General features: G+C 39.0%; 1 protein-coding gene across 9 annotated transcripts in view; it reads right to left on the reverse strand.

Annotated features, from left to right (window-relative positions):
- Positions 1-4,386: 4,386 nt before the first annotated feature.
- IPCEF1 (interaction protein for cytohesin exchange factors 1) overlaps positions 4,387-16,086 on the reverse strand; it is an 84,470-nt gene continuing 72,770 nt past the window's right edge. For 8 of the 9 annotated variants that reach the window (XM_021540564.4, XM_085576613.1, XM_085576612.1 and 5 more), the window contains 2 exons: positions 14,499-14,692; positions 6,582-10,319 (listed from right to left, as the gene is read on the reverse strand). In XM_021540564.4, coding sequence (XP_021396239.1) covers positions 10,119-10,319; positions 14,499-14,692 — 395 coding nt within the window. In that variant the 3' untranslated portion in view covers positions 6,582-10,118. Of the gene's footprint in view, positions 10,320-14,498; positions 14,693-16,086 lie in introns of all 9 variants that reach the window. The other variant, XM_085576617.1, reaches the window with a different exon arrangement.

Below are 16,086 nucleotides of genomic sequence, written 5' to 3' on the forward strand. Positions count from 1 at the left end.
TTTTTTTTAGTTTATGATTGTGATTGTGGTGGTTTTAATGGGAGGAAATGTTTCAAAGAACAGTGAAATAAAATGTTATATAAAAAGTGTTATGAAGAAAAAAGTATTGTGAGTGTTCAATATTGTGCAGGCTTTCCTCAAGCTCAAGGTGTTTTGTTGCAATCAATATCAGCACCTTCATCTGTGAATCTGTGGGTAGTTGCTGCAGAAAAGACTGCTGCTGGATTTGAAAGGATTAATTGGATAGAGATAGATTAACTGGATATTGAATATTCAATACAGAATAAATGTCTCTCTTTCATCTTGATCTGTACTACTTTTATTATCCTCACTAATGTAGTGCTTAAGAATTTAGCCTGATACTTCAGCTACAAATTATTCCAAAACTTTCAATGAATCAAAGAAAAAACTGTATCTTTTTCTTCAGCTAATGCCAAATGTGAATTTGGTGCAGTGGAATTAATTGCATGCTGCATTAAGAACTGAATACAGGTTTCTGTATAGGTATTTTTCTGATCTTTATTGTAAATATTGACAGACAAAGTAGGAGTACGAAATTGTTGTAAAGATCCTCATTGAGAGTCATTTTACTGGGAAACTCTGGGAGGCTGCAGGTGGCATCAGATCCCAAAGATAGCTATGTCTTTCTAGGCAGTTGTGCAGTGTCTCTGTAGCTTGCATTAAACTATAAACTGAATTTATCACTGTATCCTATCCAGGAGGTAGATAGCATATCAGGGAAGGTGTAAACCCACACAGTAGGATTTCATGTCTTCCGAAGCAATAACATCACTGGAAGACTGAAGGCTGGAGAAACTGGATTGTGAACATTGCCAAAAGTGGCATCATGATTCAGGCCACATTCCACAGTTCAGGCTCAGGGTGCTGACCTATTTTAGGTGCCTCTTGCATGCAAACATGTCCTTGAGAACTGAACCTACTGCAGTTCCCCTCGAGTCACCTTCCCATCCTGTCTTGACACCAAGACACGGTTTACTGTGTCTTGATGCTCTCCTTACCTTGCCAGGTGGTGTCTATGAAACAAATGGAATTTGGGAACTAAGGCAGTTTTGCAGGCTGTTTTTTCTCTCCACAGGATTCTTTTGCCTTGTGTCATTAAGCTAGTTCCAGATGTCAGCTGATGTGCTGTCCAGTCCTGCCTGGGCTGTGGTTCAGCCAGGTTACCCTACAATCCTCCAGAGCAGCCATGCTCCTAAGCTAGTCCACACCTTCCTGCATCTGAACCTTATTCCCAGGGTTTACTTCACACACTTTTTTTTTGTATGAACAGCACTGTCACACAAACTCTGCCTTCATCATTTCTCTGATTCCTTACGGGATAGGCTTCCTTTCTCTTTTTAATGAGTGAGATTCCCACATCCTCTTTTGAAGATGTAATTTGTGCCACTGTCTCCAAAGTGCTGAGCTTTGTTTGCTGCCTCAGTCCTGAGGCTCTTATCTGCTTCTTCCAAATAGTGCCAGTACCATAAGCCATTCTTTTTCTTGTGTTAGAAAACACATTTCAGAAATAACACAGCTGCCTGAATTGCCTCATGTCATCAGCAGTAAGATGAATAGAATATATTGTTTCACAGAAAACAAATTATGCTCATGATTAAATATCACATCTGTCTGGGAAGGTGATATATGTGTTTTACAATAGTATAAAATCTGATCTGGAGCTCCTCCTGTCAACTGTAGAGCAAAACTTCCAAATTTCACAGCAAATGACTCCACTATCAGAGTCATCTTCATAGCTGCTGTAACAAATGAACTTAAATACTAGCCTAAGTGGACTGAATTTACTTTCTGTAAAAAATAAGATTTAAGAAAATGCACCTTAGAAACAAAGATTCTACTTCAGCAACAGGACTGCAAGAGCACAGTTACCAGGACATGGCTGCCATTGCAAGGCTTGAGGACATTGGAAATGACTCTGTTTTTTTGGCTATTTTCTTATGACACACCATGGTAGTGGCTTTGGGGTTTCACCAGGCATGCACAGAACATTTCACAAGGGACAGAAACACACCATGGTCCCTAAATGCATTTTCCACAAAACAATCTCTGACATTCATGAGGTTCAGACCCTCAAATTTAGGACACTCTGTCCTAAATTTGTCTGACACATTCTTTAATAAATTACTGGATGAGATACATGGATATTAAATAACCAGATACTAAAAATCATCCCCATCCATTGTATGGTTACTAATCCCGTGCCACCCATTTTTCATCAGACAATAATTGCCCCTTTCTCACATCCCCAATTTACCAGCTCTTTTTTCTTTGCGTTTGCCTTTGCTGCTCAGGGGTTCACTTACTCTTTCTCACAGAGCATCTTTATCTCCAGAATAACCTCGGTTTCATTTTACTGCTTCTGTTTCGGCTCTAGACAGGGTCAATGTCCCAGACAGCATCTCCCATTTTCATACCTGTTGTAAATGCTGTCACCTCTCTGCAAAACTTTCTCAAATGTGAGCTGAGACCATCACAAACTTGTACACGTGCAGAAGAGTGGAAGGCAAAAACCAAAAACCTTGTACTGAGGATAATGAAGCCAAAAAATCATGATCCTGCAGCAAACCCTCTTATTTTTTTGTTTCCCCTCTTAGATACAAGCCTGTGATTTCACCCCTTTCTTGCCGTGCTGCCAGCAGCCAGCAGGCTGTGCTGAGGGATCAGTTTTCACCTTCAGAAGCATGCTGAGAGCAGTTTGCAGAAGTTTGCTCACCGGCAGTACAAGAATTGTTTGTCTGCCCAAGACTAAAAGCAATTTGCCAAGATGTGGAAAGGGAAAGATACAGTTTCCCCACCAAAATAACAGAGCAGTTTGTCACTGTATGCTGAATTTTATGTACTGCCAAGGCTTCTGTTAGACAATTTGAAACATTCCCTAGTGATAACGAGGATATTTCTTGAAAACAGGAAGATAATACAGGAACTTTCTCACTAACGGTAGGCACTTTCTTCCAGCAGTAAGAAAAAGCCACAATAACAAGGAGAATGATGACTGAGCCATTCCAAAATCAGCAGTGGTGAAACAGGGTCAGATGCCAGGGATGGAGCTTTGCCCTCTGTGTCTCCAGTTACCATGTTCATCCCAAGCTCACAGGAAGCAAGCCAAATAAAGCCCAACAGGTTTTTTCAATCAGACAAAAGACAAATGTCCAAATCACAATGAGCAACTCAATGATACCTTTATAAAACTTTGGAACAGCTTATGTTTTGTACCACCACAAGAGGGTGTAAAGCAAAAGCAAGAGCCAAACTAGAGGCAGCCCAAGCCAGCGAGGTGAGGTGTTACAGCAGGCATAAGGGTAAACATATGGTGCCCCACTGCCTTTCCTGTCAGCATTCCCACAGCAAGCATGCCAGGAAGGATCCTAAAGAAAGTTATCATTGGATGCTTTTTTGGAGAGTTTTGTTTTCAGACTCAGAAACCAAATGTTTAGCCATATATTAGGCACTGAAAGCAAGAGCACAGGGTGAGATCACATGAAAACTGTTTCCTCAGGTTGTCTTCATGACTCCCTGTCTAGCAGAGGGAAAAAAGAGAAGCAAAGGTATAACTTTGTGTGAACCCAAGCCAAGATAATGCTCTACTTTTGAAAGGAAAGAGTACCCCCTCTTCCCTCCCACTTACACAGCTCTTCTTCCTTCTGCTTCTGCTAGAGAATCCTGCATCCCTTCTGAGGACTCTGGCAGGCACTGAGCCCCTCCATAAGGCAAGTTTAGTTATCATCACTGAAGGTGAGTATCCCACTTGCTGTGTCTGTTCCCTGCTGCCTGACTTGGCTGAGCTGACAGAGGTGCCAAATGATGAGCTGATTAGCCCAAGGCAAGCAGTGGGAGCATGTAGGAGGTCGGGGGAAGAGAGGGGACAGAAACAAGAACATATTTTTTTTCAGCTGAGCCCTTAGGACAAGCTCATTTCCTAGGAAACACACTTTCACCATACTGTTACCTGTCTAGCCTATCCAGCTAAAGTGAAACCCTTTTGAGAAAAATATCTATCTTCTTTTAATTGAAGCAGGCTGCTCTGGGAGCTTTAAAAAAAATCTAGTAATGTTCCATACCTGCCAGAAGAGACTCTTCTTCCTAAAGGGTGTCTACAATATCCGATTAAGAGTTAGAGTTAAACTAATTAAAAAGCAGTTTCAAATATCACATTGTGAACTAGTAAAAGACATTCCTCAGTCATTCCCCATTCATTGACTCTTCCTGGTTTCAGGTTATACAACTTAATAATAATATTAGTCTCACAGGGAAATTGCTTACTTAAAGAACCAGAAAAAATTTATTTCCTTTTATAGCAGTAGACTGAAAAATCTGCAGTGAAAATACAAAAAAAAAAAAAAAAAAAAAAAAAGGCTGAGCAAAATATTCTCTCATTTCAGTGTTTAATTGACAAGTGCAAACATAAGGCTCTCATTCTGCAAGATGTGTGCATCATTCCATGAAAATCAATTCACACATGTAGGCAACAAGCAGTAAAAAGGCAGCGCTGAGTGCCAACATTGTGCTGTGAGTTTTAAACTAGTGAAGAAAAACAACAACAAAAAAGAAGACTCAAGAGATAAAATACTCAATTTGAATCACATGTACTTTGATGGTGCTGCAGGCCCTGCCACTGCCTCAAAGAAGTTCTTGCATATATTCCTCTGTGCATGACTTTTCCTCTCTACACAGAGCACAGTGCAATGGAAACATCCATTCTTCCTTTGGGCCAGACCTCAGCACTGAAAATTTGTCACACGAGCACTGCTATTTTTATGCACAAATGGCTTTTCACCAGGTGAGTTATTTCAGTAAACATTCATAAATAAGGTGACTTACATTAATCTCTGCTAGACTAGTGCTAGTTTTCCTTCATGGGGGAGTGGATGTGCTTTCAGACACTTTTTTTATTTTTAGGTGGGAGAAGATACAACTGCAGTAAGCAGCTTCAAGAGTCAGAATAATTTGGGCAGGTCCTAAGGCATCTAGGACAGAGTGGTTCCTAAGCTATGGCATGATGACACTAACTATTTGCTCTATAGGAAGGCCATTCACCTACATCTTCAAAATGGACCTCTGTGGACTAGGTGGGATGCATAAGCTTCAGATGCTGGTAGCTACAATGCTTTCCCAAATAAATGGATTTTACAGGCTGAGCGTTAGAGGTTGAGTCATCTAAAGTCAACCATTCCCAGATCACACAAAGGTTGTTGAGCTACCAATGAATAACATGCATATTTCATCTTTAACTTGCTGCCATTTTATAAACCACTCCCTTTGGATTTTTATCAGGAAGAAATAAATTAGGAAAATATTCATTTTTCCAGAGCAGACAGGTCTTGGAACTTCTCCCATAGCAAATTTCAAGGAATGTAGTAGTCTTTTCAACACCTTACAAATTTTTTTCAATGTTGAAATGACTTAAAAGCTCAGCTTTTGGCAAGCTCAGCTCCTACTACGCTATGCAGAGACGTGAATTTCAGCATGATCTTGGCTCCAAGCTTTTTTTCTGTTCTATTTTCCTTTTTTTCACCTCAAATTTTGCTTCAGCTCAGAATGAAGGCAGTTTTTAAAAAATGCAATAATGTTGCAGCTTGAAGCAAACCAAAATGGGATGAATCTTCAAGCATCAAGGAAATGCTCAGTGACATCTTAAAATGTCTGCTGCTTTGAAATGCCCCACACAAAACAGGAAATTCCACTTTGGCTCTACTACTACAAGAAAACCACTTTGGCTTCCTGTTAACAGAAAGACATGTTCATATAATTGAACTCAACTGAAGCCCACACTTGGTTACACTTGGTTACAATTGGCTGCTTTTCTATGACTAAACAAACAAAAGAGTAAAAAAAAGGCCAAAGCCCAAAACCCAATCACAGTACATGGAGCTCCCTTCATAAACAATGCTTTCATGGGCTCCTTTCCTACTCAAAAAGTTTAAAAATACAGGTTTTCATATTAAATCTGTAATAGATATGTAAGTTTACAGGCTGACACAATAATGGGTGTAACACATCCATAATTTTTCTAAGTTAGAAATAATTTTAAATTCTGAATTTCCACACAGTTTTAAATCAAATACCATGTTCTTTCTTCCCCTCCCTCCTTGACTGTCCCACACCAACCCTTTTCTCTCAATATGATGATTTCCTCCAAAATTCAAATTATTTGCAAAAAAGAGTAGTAGCACATTATTTATTCCTATTATTCCTGGTATCATTTAGGGTAGAGTTAATTTCTGCTTCAGTAACTGTTACAGTGCTGTGTTTTTGATTCAGTATGAGAAGGGTATTGATAACACACTTGTGTTTTGTTTTTAGCTAAGCCATGCTTATCCTGTCAAGGATATTTTTCCTTGTCTCATGCTCTGCCAGTGAGGAAATTCACAAAAACCAAACTGGCAGGGAGCATAGCTGGGACAGGGGACTCAAACTGACCAAAGGGATATTCCACACCACAGAACATCATGCCAGGTATATAAACCAGGGGGAGCTACCTGGGACGGGGACCTGATCTGGGTTTGGAAAGAGGGGTCTGGTAGGTCAGTGAGTGGTGAGCAATTACATTGTACATCACTTGCTTGGGTTTCTCTCCTTTTTATTATCATTATTATTATTTACCATTACTGTTGTATTTTACTTTATTATAAATTATAAAACCTCTTTTGTCTCAACATACAAGTTTAACTTCAATTCTGCTCCCCATTACACGTTGATGGGGAAGGAAAAGAGAGTGAGGCTGAGCAAGCAACTGCATGGTGTTTCATCTCCAGCTGCACTTAAGACCATGGCAAGGTGAAACCCTAGTATTGATTGATTCATCAGAGCTAGATGTAAAAATATTCACAATCCCCACATGAAATCTCTTCCATCATAGGAAAGGAAATGTGATTCCCACTTCATTCTGGTATCCCATAAGGTGTACACCACCAGAACAGAGAGATTCAATTTCCAGAAAATTTGCAGAAACAGTTGAAATTAGATATTGTTACCAGGAATTCCAAAACCTCCATGGCTGGACTTGCACCAACTGGCTTTACTGACAGAGGAAAAACTGTGCATGTGCACATATCCACACACACATACTTTCTCCCAAAAAAGTGTGTAAAAGCTTTCCCTTGAGGCAGATGGTTAAAGACTTCTTGACATTCACACACTAGGGATGCACAGCTCCCTATTCTATGAGCCAATAGTGCAGGTCTTCCAAATCCAGACCAAGAAATACCAGTTACTCCAAGCACCACTGAGCAGAGCACAGCCTTGTCCAAATTTCTCCTGCTGAGGTGGCTCCCCGCTGTAGCTGTCAGCTTGTGCATAATTCTGTCTCTGATTATGGCTTTCACGCTGCTGGGCAGCCCCTTGTGATAAACCCAGGCAAAAACTGTCACAGTAATTAGCAATGCCAGAAAATTAATCCTGTTTCACTGCAATTTTCACTTTGCATTTTCCACGCTTTCCATTATTTTGAGTCTAAGTAGTAGCTGAAGAGAGTGGAGTCAGATTTCCTGTAGAGTACTTGCATAAAACCCATACATTTGTTTTCCTGAACAAAGAAATTTATTAAAGTTATAACTGGGATTAAAGTAACCCCATTCAAGAATTTTCTGTTCTTTTTTAAGCAATGATAGAGCCCATGCTCAGTAGGTCTCCAAAACCTCAATAGTTCAACAATAAGTATCTACTGACCATCTGAAAGAGAGTAATTTAAAAGCAATTTCAGGCTATGTAATCTGTCAAAACCAATAGTGGAGTATGGACAGTTTGGGAAAGCTGTTTTGTCTACGCTTACACAAGTGCAGTGTGAACAGAGCCAAGACAGCATATACAGGCCACATAGGCTTTTCATTGCATACAGCAAATCTACTTCAGCAAATGGAGTTGACTCAGACTTTGCTCAGAGCTGCAAGGCACTGACTTGTCTGGCCCAGCTCAACAGGCCACTTAAGCATGTGCTTCTTTTCAGCATCTAAGTGAAGATTCTTTTGAAGGAAAATGGTATTTATGTGCTTTGTTTCATGAGAAACTCACATGTGTGATAGAAAATGTACATGCAATTTGACCTCCAATATTTATCCATTACTTAGCACCAAATAGTTAAAAATTAAACGGACCAAGCAGATTAATCCCTACACTCCTACTTTTCAGGGTGCTCTCAGCAGTTAATTGACAACATTTCAATGGGAATGCTGAAAAAATTATAAAAAAAAAAAACAAGAAAAAAAAAAAACATAAAAAAAAGAGAAGAACAAAAAAGCAGCCTAAAAATGGACACCATTTTTAAGATGTAATTACTCCAAACCAAATTTGACCAGGTATTTAGCTTGCTTGACTTCTAGTTAGAATTAGTGAAGTGATAAAATCTCCATTCATATTATGATTTCCTGAAAAGAACAGATTTTAAACCATCCAGGGTTTTGTGTCTGCTTCCTCATTTAATCTTTTTCATCTATTTCCTTGCCTCTACTTTAAAAGAAAAGCTGCTGAGTATTAAAAATGTAATATCAACAGTCAAACAAATCACTACACAGGTGGAAAAGATTTCATATGTTCCCACTAACACCATTATCTTTTGTTTTCTCAATCAAACTATGATAAAACATAAAATGTATAAAGAGAGATTAATATGGCTGCCTCTCTATAGTGTATTTTGCTTTAACATATAACTGCATTGAAAACTAATGACAAGAATATCTTCATGAAATAGCAACAGAAGTGCCAATTGTCACAGTTCCTGTAGTGACATTAATTTGGGAATGGTAGACTAATTCTTGCTTTTCAAAATTCAGCACTCTGCAAAATTCCTTATACTGCAGAAGAGAGGAAGGCAAAAGCCCAAAACCTTGTACTGAGGAAAATGAAGCCAAAAAATCATGATCCTGCAGCAATGGTTCTTATTTTCTTCCCCCAAGGGGAAATCTTGAAACTCTCTAGTAAACTTTTCCAGGCTCTAAGTTGTACATATTTTCTTCATCTAAAACTTAAAGCTAAAAAAGCAGAAGAAAGAGTCACAGCATATGCCTCAGGGCAGTCTCAGCTGCAGAGCCATTACTGTGATCTATAATGGAACACAAAATAAAGAGGCATTTCAAGTCAATCTGTAAGCACTTGCAGCAGGGTGGGCTTGGTCCACATGTGCCTATTTACATTAGGAAATTTAGCATATATAAATATATAAATAAAATGTCTATACAGTACATAATCACATTCATATAAGTCATAAAATTACATATATTTACAAAAATATTTGCAGCTTTTTTTATACTTCCAGGTCCACATTAGGAGTTTAGTCATTTAGCTTCTGGCTTGAGAATATGATCACCTTCCTTAAGTCTGAGATGAACTTGTACCTTATATACTTCCAATTGTCAAAAATAAGAAAGAAGACCATAATCTTCCAAGTCCATAGGAAAAGTTGAATCTTGTCTCCCTGAAGAGTAAATAACTTGTTAGCAAAAACTTGAAGACCGCTTCTTCATGTAGAAAGACAGTACCTTCTTGGTCTGGACCATAAATAAATTTGAAACTCATAAAACATCAGACAGAGCCCAAACTGGGTGTCTGGCAGCTGTCTACAGTAACAACTCATACATAATCTCTTCCTTTTGTCTCTGTTTAAGCTGGTTGAGTGGTAAAAGTAAATGGGTATGGAGATGAAAATATATACATCAAGTTACCTTAGAGAGTAAAAAGGTAAAGTAGACTACATCCTGTTTGGATCAGTGTAGCTTCATTTCAAGGTAAGCTGTATGGTTAAAACAATCCCAAGGATTTCATACTTATACAGTACATATTACATATGTATCCTCCAGTTCTGTATCCTCCAGAAGCTGGACACTTATAATTTTCTTCTCCAAAAACTGAAAAACGTTTCTTTGATGCTTTATTAGTCTTCTTATGTATGCAAGCCACATTCAGGCGTGCTTTTTTGGGCAATTTGGGCAAGTTTGGAGAAATTGCCCATTTGACATTAAATGAGTTCTGCAAGAGCATTTAAAACTTTGGAGAATGGGTTGCTTTCCTTTTGAAGCACTCTTGTGAAAAACAAACCTCAAGATACAGCAGCTTAAATTGCTTGTACGTGAAGACCTGTGGAGAAAAGTCTTGCCATGTGCCATTGATCAAATCACACTTTCAGTGACTGGCTGTGGAGTCATCTCTTGCTCTTCACTATTCTCTGCAGACATGTCCTGGACCTCCTGCTGCTGATATATATCTTGGACCAGCATGATGTTTGTGCTCCTCCACTCTCTGTACTTCACTGCTGTCAACTTTGGATCCTCTAGCAACTGGTTAATTGTGGCCAGGTCATGTTCCTTACACTAGGAAGAGAACAAGTGGTTACTTCCACAGAAAATGTCAAGACAATTGTCCCTAACAAAAACACTCTGGGAACATTAGACTCACGTCACAAGAAGACAGCCAATTACCCATCCTCCTGGCAGCTTGTTCCCATTTTTAGAGTGTAGGTCATCAAAGTTAAAGGCAAGTTATGATTTCATCTAGATATTTTATAGCCTTCTTAACAAAACTTAATGAGAGAAGATTCATGTGAAAATTACACATTGTTATGCTGTATCTCAACTAGACAGTACTTGCATGAAACAAGACATAACAGCATTTACTTTTGTAATTCACAGGAGTTCTAACTTTCTCAAAAAACATTTATTCCATGTAATAAATGTCTCTTCTCTGGGAATTGGACTGAACATAATTTTTAATATAATTCATGTACTGGCAGTACATGGCTACAGTACCTGTGTCTGCCATCTACCACCAGCTACTGCTAATAAATCTGGTATCTACTTTAGGCAAGAGCAGCTCAGACCATATATTGCAGGCACCCTGGTTCATTTGTAAGATGTAAGCAGACTGATGCAGGGACACTGAGACTTTGTATGTCACAGAACTACAGAATCGTTGAACTTGGAAGGGACGTCTGGAAGTCATTTGGTCCAAAACCCTTCCTCAAACAGAGCCACCTACTGCAGGCTGCCTAGGACTGTGTGCAGATAACTCTTGAATATCTCCAAGGATAGAGACTCAACAGCTTCCCTGGACAATCTTTACTTGGTCACCCTCACAGTGTTTCTTGCTGTCCAGGGGAAACCTCCTGTGTTTCAGTTTGAACCCACCACTTCTGGCCCTGTCACTGAGCACCACTGAAAATAGCCCGGCTCTGTCTTCATTACACTCTCCTTTCACACACTGATGTTCTTTGATGTCCTCACGTGTTGTGGCACAACAAACCATTTTGCTTTTCCAGCTCATATTGTCTATCCATGCAGTGGACTACAGGATAGAGAAGCCCCAGTTAGCAGGTATCATTTATTAATGGGGGCACCATGCTGCACTAACAAAATGTGGCTACTTTTGCCAGGTTCCCTCACTTCAGTCTCTGCATGAAAGCAATGGAATAGTTCTAACCATCTTCTCCTGCTGCCACCCATTTATCATACCCAAGTCTCGGAATCTGTGGTGTTGGTGATTCCGAGATTGTAAAAAGTCTCTGTCTTTCTGCCCCGTTGCCAAAGAAGAAGTCATAATTCATCTGTGCTGGTTTTCAAGGTTGTTTATTCTTGCTTATCTCTAACATGTTCTGCTGCCCTGCCGCAGCTCTGTCCTGCAGGGCAGCGTGTGGGGCTCTGCCCCTCAGTGGGATGTTACAAACATTAAATACCAGAAACTACCTGTGCTGTATTTACAATAATGTGCCAATATCTATCATCTACGTTGAACAGTGTGTCCCAGCCTAAACCAATAGAAAAATGCCAACACTACAGTGAAACATGGAGGGCATGAAGAGGGAGAAAAAGGACAAGACACACCCAATTTCCTCCATCTTGTCCCCTTTGACCCCTAATCTAGAATCCTAAAATTTTACCTTTGCACCCGTGCCACACTTAATTATTACTTATATCAAACACTCAGAGCTTGTAATTCATCCTGTAAGATTGAAAACTCTTTTCCATGGACAGAGATCAGAGACAGTGTCCCTCGGGGCTCTGTACAGGGGGTTCCTGACCCCCTGCCAGGGTCCCAGGCCTTCCAGGGCAGCCAGATGGAAGCTCTGGATTCCCACACCCAAGGACACCCTGTGCTGGTGGCTGCCTTGAAAACACCTTGAAAGTGCTCCCACACATTTGTTTCACCTTCTGATAGCCTTAATCAGCTGTTTCTACATCTGTATCCCACTGAAACTCTGGTGAACCTTCAACTGCTCCAATTTCTGTCATGCCTTAATTGCTTTTGAAACCCAAAATCTCGTTCAACTGTATTTTACACAGGTCCTACCCTCAAGACACAGTGCCAGTCTTTTTAAAAAGACTTCTGGCATCGATGCAGGGATATGTGCAGTTAGCTTAAAAGAAAAAGAGAGAAGATAGGGAGGTGGAAGGGAGAGGAATATTTCTACTGGACAAACTTGGCAGCAAAAAGTCAGGCAATGGAATTTCTCCTGTAGTACTAAAACTATTTCCCACGTTCACTAAGACTGTGATGCATTTGCACATAGATTCTCTCTCTTCCAAAGTATTCAAAGCATGTTTTGTTAATGATATATTGTGGCAGCAACATTAATCTGTTGTTATATATGTGTAGTCAAAAGTCTAAAATTAAAATTGCATTGAGTCTTGTATAAATAACTTCTCAAACGAATAGGGTTTTAATTAAAGTAGAATACATATGGATGTAAAAAATCCTGATTTTTGAAATTTCCAGTACATCATTTCCAATTATCTTATGTCTTATATTATACATTAAGAAAATTGACTCTAAAAGCACATAATTCTACTGATTTAATTAAAATGGCACTTTCCCACTGCAGGCACTTGACTTTCAGACAGGCTAACTTAAATATTGCTGTGTACAGAACTCTGTTTGCGTCTATAAGAAAGTGTCTGTGCTTTTTTTATTTGTCTTGTCAATACTCCAGTTTCTTATTTTGAAGAAAGGAAAAACAAACAAATAAACAAACAAACCCCAAAACCCACCAAATCCCCAAAAACAAATGAAACCCAAAATGAAACAAAAACCAAACAATAAAACCCCAAAGAGATCAACACATTTTATATGCTATGAACACTCCAAAACTTATTTTTCCATAGACAAGCCTAAGTTAATCATGATTTATTTAATACTCCCATGCTAAATCAATGCACCGTTGTCCTCCTTGCTCATGCCTGACATTAAGGCTTCCATTCAGCTCCATACTAATGAAAGCTTCTGTCCCACAAAATACAATTCCATTTTGCACTAACTAGTTCTTATATTTATTAGTGAGGGTCCTGCCAGGGAAAACCTTGCAGAATGTTTCTGTACGTAGCTTCCTATCCTAGGAAGTCGGCATACCTTTTAAACCAACTTTCTGCTATGTGGGGGGATCACTTTACTGCTGATGCAAATGAATACTTTTGTAGTCACAGCCACATCACTGAAAACTCTTTGATACTAAGGAGAGATTTCACCAGATTTCGTATGGAGTCAAGAAGAATGCCTCTCTTTCCAATGCCCTTTACAATTGTACTTTCCAGGAATTTCAATGCAGCCTGAAGTGCCAAACCCAAGCCCTCCATTGCAACTAATAATCAAATCAATGATTGTGCTGGCAGGATAAGTTTTTAGAAACATACAACTGCTAAGGTTGGAAAAGGCCTCTAAATCATCAAGACCAAACGTTTTACATGCATTTCTCCAGCTTACAGTGCCTGAAGCCAAATACATCCTTTTGAAACAAGGTACTCAATTCCTGCTTCTAATGCATAGGAAAAGAAACAAGTGAAGCCCCATGTTTGCATTTATTCCGTCTTCCATATAAATGCTATGGTTGAGCTTTTTGTTCCCCTCAGTACCATTCAGAAGCAGGCTTTGAAATCCCGTGACACTTGATGCTGGCAAGTAAACTGCTTCATAAATTCCCATATTCCAGGCAGATTTACCAGCCCTTTCATGGAACATCTCCTGAACCCCTGTACCCCTCCAGTTCATGATATGTTTCCAACATAAAAGCAGGATGCTTTTGTTATTAGAAATATTTTAGTTACAGGAGGTCTTTACAATAGCTTTGGCACATCCTGTACATTCTCTAATAATCACATAAGGAAAACTTTTTTTGGCTCAGGGTCATTTTCATGTGCTTTATCATCAATGTACTTTGTCTGCTCTTCCTTTTTTAAGGCTCCCCTGTTTAGTGCATTCAGCTGAGCTTGCAAGTTTTCCAGTTAACTAAGAGTTTTCTTTATTAAATTTTCCAAATGGACTGGAACTTCTGCAAAAAAAAGTCCCTCCTGAGCTATTACCTCTGCTTCCAGTTCAAGCTGAACAACATAACGCAGATCAGTGTTCACAGTGAAGCAGAAAAAAAGAATTCAAAAACTTAACAAAATTCTCTGGGGCTTTCAGTAAATATGTTATTAGAATTTGGCTGAAATCTATACTGCTTCTTTTTCAGCCAAACTGTCTTTTTCTCTCAAGCTTTTCTTTGGCAAGATCTGCAAACTCACCTTTAATGTACTATTCAGCATTCGAATTTTGTGGAGTTTCTCATTAATGGAGGGGTTTTTGCTGCGCTTGATAAATGATTTCCTAAGCTCCTTCTTAGTTGACAGTCGACGATCACCAATGGGAGACAGGCTTGCTTGCTCCAATGACTTGTAAAGTCGTTCCATCTCATCATCATCATCACATTTTTCTTGGTCTGCAAAGAAAAGAATAAATTTGGTATGAGAATGTGAATGTGGCAGCAGATAATAGAAAAGTTATGTTCAGCTATTAGGAAGGCTCTCAACCAACTCAAAAAATAATTGTATTAAAGTTAAAATTAAGGGCAATTAGGGTAATTTCTAGGGTAACAATGCCTATGAGAAAAATATACTTCCAAACTCACATGTTGTTAAGAATCAGGTAATGAGTCAAAAGATGTGAGCCTGTATTCCCACTAATAGAGCACTGCTTTAATGTTCTGAATATATCACAGACTTTGAACAACTGTCAGTAGCTCTATGTTTGAATGAAACAACTCTGATAACATCTACACCCATTCACCTCTCCCTGCATTCTACACACAGTGAATTATTCTTCTACCTGGCAACTCACAGGGCAAATATTCTTTGGTGTGCTGATTCATCACCAGGTTTTGGTAATTATTGAAAACAGAGTTTAAAAAAATAAACAATTAAAGAAACATAGAAATATTTTGGGGGCCTCAAGAGAAGGTCCCTAGAAAACAGATTAAAGCAAGAACCCATGTGGCATCCAATGTCTTGACCCTGAGTTTCACAGATTGCAGCAGAGAATTCGCTTGTAAAGCCTCACAACAAAGCCTTGATTATCTCCACCTTAATTATTCTGCTGGCTCCCAAGCTGCAGGACCAGACAGAGAGTACACTAAAGGAAAAGTGAGTAAAGAGCTGAGAATAGCATAAGATGAAAATTGAAGTAAAGGCATTTCTCAGAATAAAACAACTTAAAAATGAACAGACGGAAACTAAAAATGTGCCGGGCATATGTAGAAGACCATTTTTAGAAACAGACTGTGCAACTCGCTTCTTTTCCTTCAGTCCACACAGCTTCAGTGATCTCTAAAGGAAAATCTTACAACTATTGCTCTTTTCAGGGTTCTAATGAATCCTCAAGATCCACTTTGGATAACACTTGGTTTTATATCACTGGGGGTAGTGGTGTTGGTTCTTCTCAACTGCAGTCCTTCCTATTCCCATTGAATTGGCTGGGCATTTTTTTCTTTTAAAGTTAAACATTTAATTTTCTAAATCATCTGCAGTCAGCAAATATATCCTAAACAAAAGAACAACTCCTTCTGCTCATTACTGCTGCTGTGAAAAGAATTCTGCAATATGTCAGCATGCTAAGGAGGCTGCTTCTTATCTTTTCCATGTTTTATAAAGTACAGCATCCTCCTACATCTCTGTTCTTTCTAAATATTTATGTTTCAAGAAAGGTTTATGATATTCTGCAAATATTTGCCTTCACTGTGTTTCTGGCCTATTCTTCACTACTGTGTGATTATAAAAACCTACTGTAACTTGACAAAAACTAAATATAACTTCCAACACTGGTACATTGCTGGGGGAG

This window comes from Lonchura striata, chromosome 3 (genome assembly GCF_050655825.1).
Source record: "Lonchura striata isolate lonStrDom1 chromosome 3, ASM5065582v1, whole genome shotgun sequence".
In the NCBI taxonomy this organism is placed as follows: Eukaryota; Metazoa; Chordata; class Aves; order Passeriformes; family Estrildidae; genus Lonchura; species Lonchura striata.